The following is a 1,823-nucleotide window of genomic DNA, read 5'->3' as shown; positions in this document are numbered from 1 at the left end:
TATGTATATATATATATATATATATCTATATATATATATATATGTATGTATACTAGATAAGAATCACCAAATTTGAACCATATTTATTCATCTGATAATCTGTTCTGCAGATCTTCATTAGGTAGCATTGGAATTTCCATTATCCCATTTGTGCTATGTTGAGAAAGATAGTTATTTATTTATTTTTTAATTTATTATCATTTAACTACATTGAAGCTTGAAGCTTACTTGGAACTTGGAAGTGAAACTATTCATTTGACTTTGCGTGAATAAAATTGAATTGCCTATTTAACGGGCAAAAAAATGGAAAGCAATTTTCTGAACTTTCTGTCTGAATGATTTAGCTATGTAATGGTGGTTCTTAGTTCGCCAGCCATGGAATTTTAGTAATCTCTCTTTTCTTGCTTTCTTTCAATCTTGATTAGGTGAAAGACACAGTTGAGGTCGATTTCAATGTTTCTCGCCATTTGGAAGTTGAACTCGCAGCTAACGATTGGAAATTGATGGTAATGATTGCTTGCTTTTACATAGGACTGGACTCTTTGTTATTGGTCTTAAGAAGGTTATTCTTACTACTTTTATCTTTTGTGCATTTTCTTGAATACAAAATAATTCCACTCTTCATTATTTGGCTTGTTCATCATTCAATTCCATTCATTTTTTTAAGTGCTCTTTGATAAATTCGTTTTGTTCTCTCAAGCTATTCTCACCTCCACATATGTTCTTTTTGGCCCACCCTTGGCCCTTCATCTATTTTTTATTCTAAACCTTAATTGATGAATATTCTATTCCCAATTCTGCACTTTAAAGCCTCGTAAGATTATTATACATTATAATTTTTTCAGTAAGTGTTACTTTTATTGTCTCATTAGTATGATCACATCTCTCTACTTTTTCAAATTTAACAACACCTTTTAACATTCTTTTTTTTCGAAAAATTGACTTGGCCATCGTGACTTCATATTTTCTTCGTAAAATGATTTAGATATTTCCTAATATCCATGTCCTTATAACTAGGTTGATCTGATTGTGGGTTTATTGAGTATTTACCTTTTAAGTCTCCATTATGCTCTTTTTTCATACAGAACTGTTGTGGGTCTTGAGCCGCTGTTCCATTTTAGTCTACATAAAAAAAAAAAAAAGTTATGTTTTCAATCTTATCATCATCTTTATGGTTTTAGATCCAATGTACTTAAGCATATTACATCTAAATACCTCAGATCTTCCAACCATATTGCAAATAATAATTAATTTTACATTCCTTGTAGTTACATATGATGATCTTAACTTTGTTTCTATAATGCCAAATGTCAATGTTCTTAATTATTTTTTTCATTACTTAAAGTTTTCACTTGAAAAGTTGTCGAGATGTGTCTGAGATGGAAATAAGGTTGGGAGAATTAATTCTAATTCCCTTAAGGGAATTAGAATTAATTGGTAGTCCCTTAAATTGAGTGAATTAGAATTAATTTGTAATCCCTTAAATTAAGGGAATTAGTGAAATAGTTTCCTAGTTTTTCTACTTGTAATCTCTTATATAATACCTTGTATTATCAATTTAAAGAAGTAAGTGAAATACAAAATTATTTCTCTGATTTCCCACATGGTGTCAAAGCCAGGGCTCAAACCCTAGAGGACACCGCCGCCTGTTGCTGCCATTCTATCCTTTCCGCTTAGGGTCATTCGGCTCTCCTCCGCTATTCGCCTCTAGGGTTGCTTGCAGCCATTTGATTCTTTTTCGCTGCCACGAGGAAGATCGTCAAGAAGCGCGTAAAGAAGCAGATCTTGCGATCGCTATGAGGATTCTTTTGCCACTGAACCGC

General features: G+C 32.2%; 1 protein-coding gene across 5 annotated transcripts in view; it reads left to right on the top strand.

Annotated features, from left to right (window-relative positions):
• Positions 1 to 1,823, top strand: part of LOC110024982 (GPI ethanolamine phosphate transferase 2) — a 56,103-nt gene that overhangs the window by 10,793 nt on the left and 43,487 nt on the right. For all 5 annotated transcript variants that reach the window (XR_002294067.1, XM_020725199.1, XM_020725201.1 and 2 more), the window contains one exon: positions 426 to 506. Coding sequence is in view for 4 of the 5 variants with exons in the window: in XM_020725199.1 (XP_020580858.1) it covers positions 426 to 506 (81 nt within the window). In the remaining variant the exon portion in view is untranslated. The remainder of the gene's footprint in view (positions 1 to 425; positions 507 to 1,823) is intronic.

This window comes from Phalaenopsis equestris, unplaced genomic scaffold (genome assembly GCF_001263595.1).
Source record: "Phalaenopsis equestris unplaced genomic scaffold, ASM126359v1 Scaffold000287, whole genome shotgun sequence".
Lineage (NCBI taxonomy): Eukaryota > Viridiplantae > Streptophyta > Magnoliopsida > Asparagales > Orchidaceae > Phalaenopsis > Phalaenopsis equestris.
The sequence above is the reverse complement of the archived record's forward strand: the minus strand, read 5'-3'. Positions and strand labels throughout refer to the sequence as shown.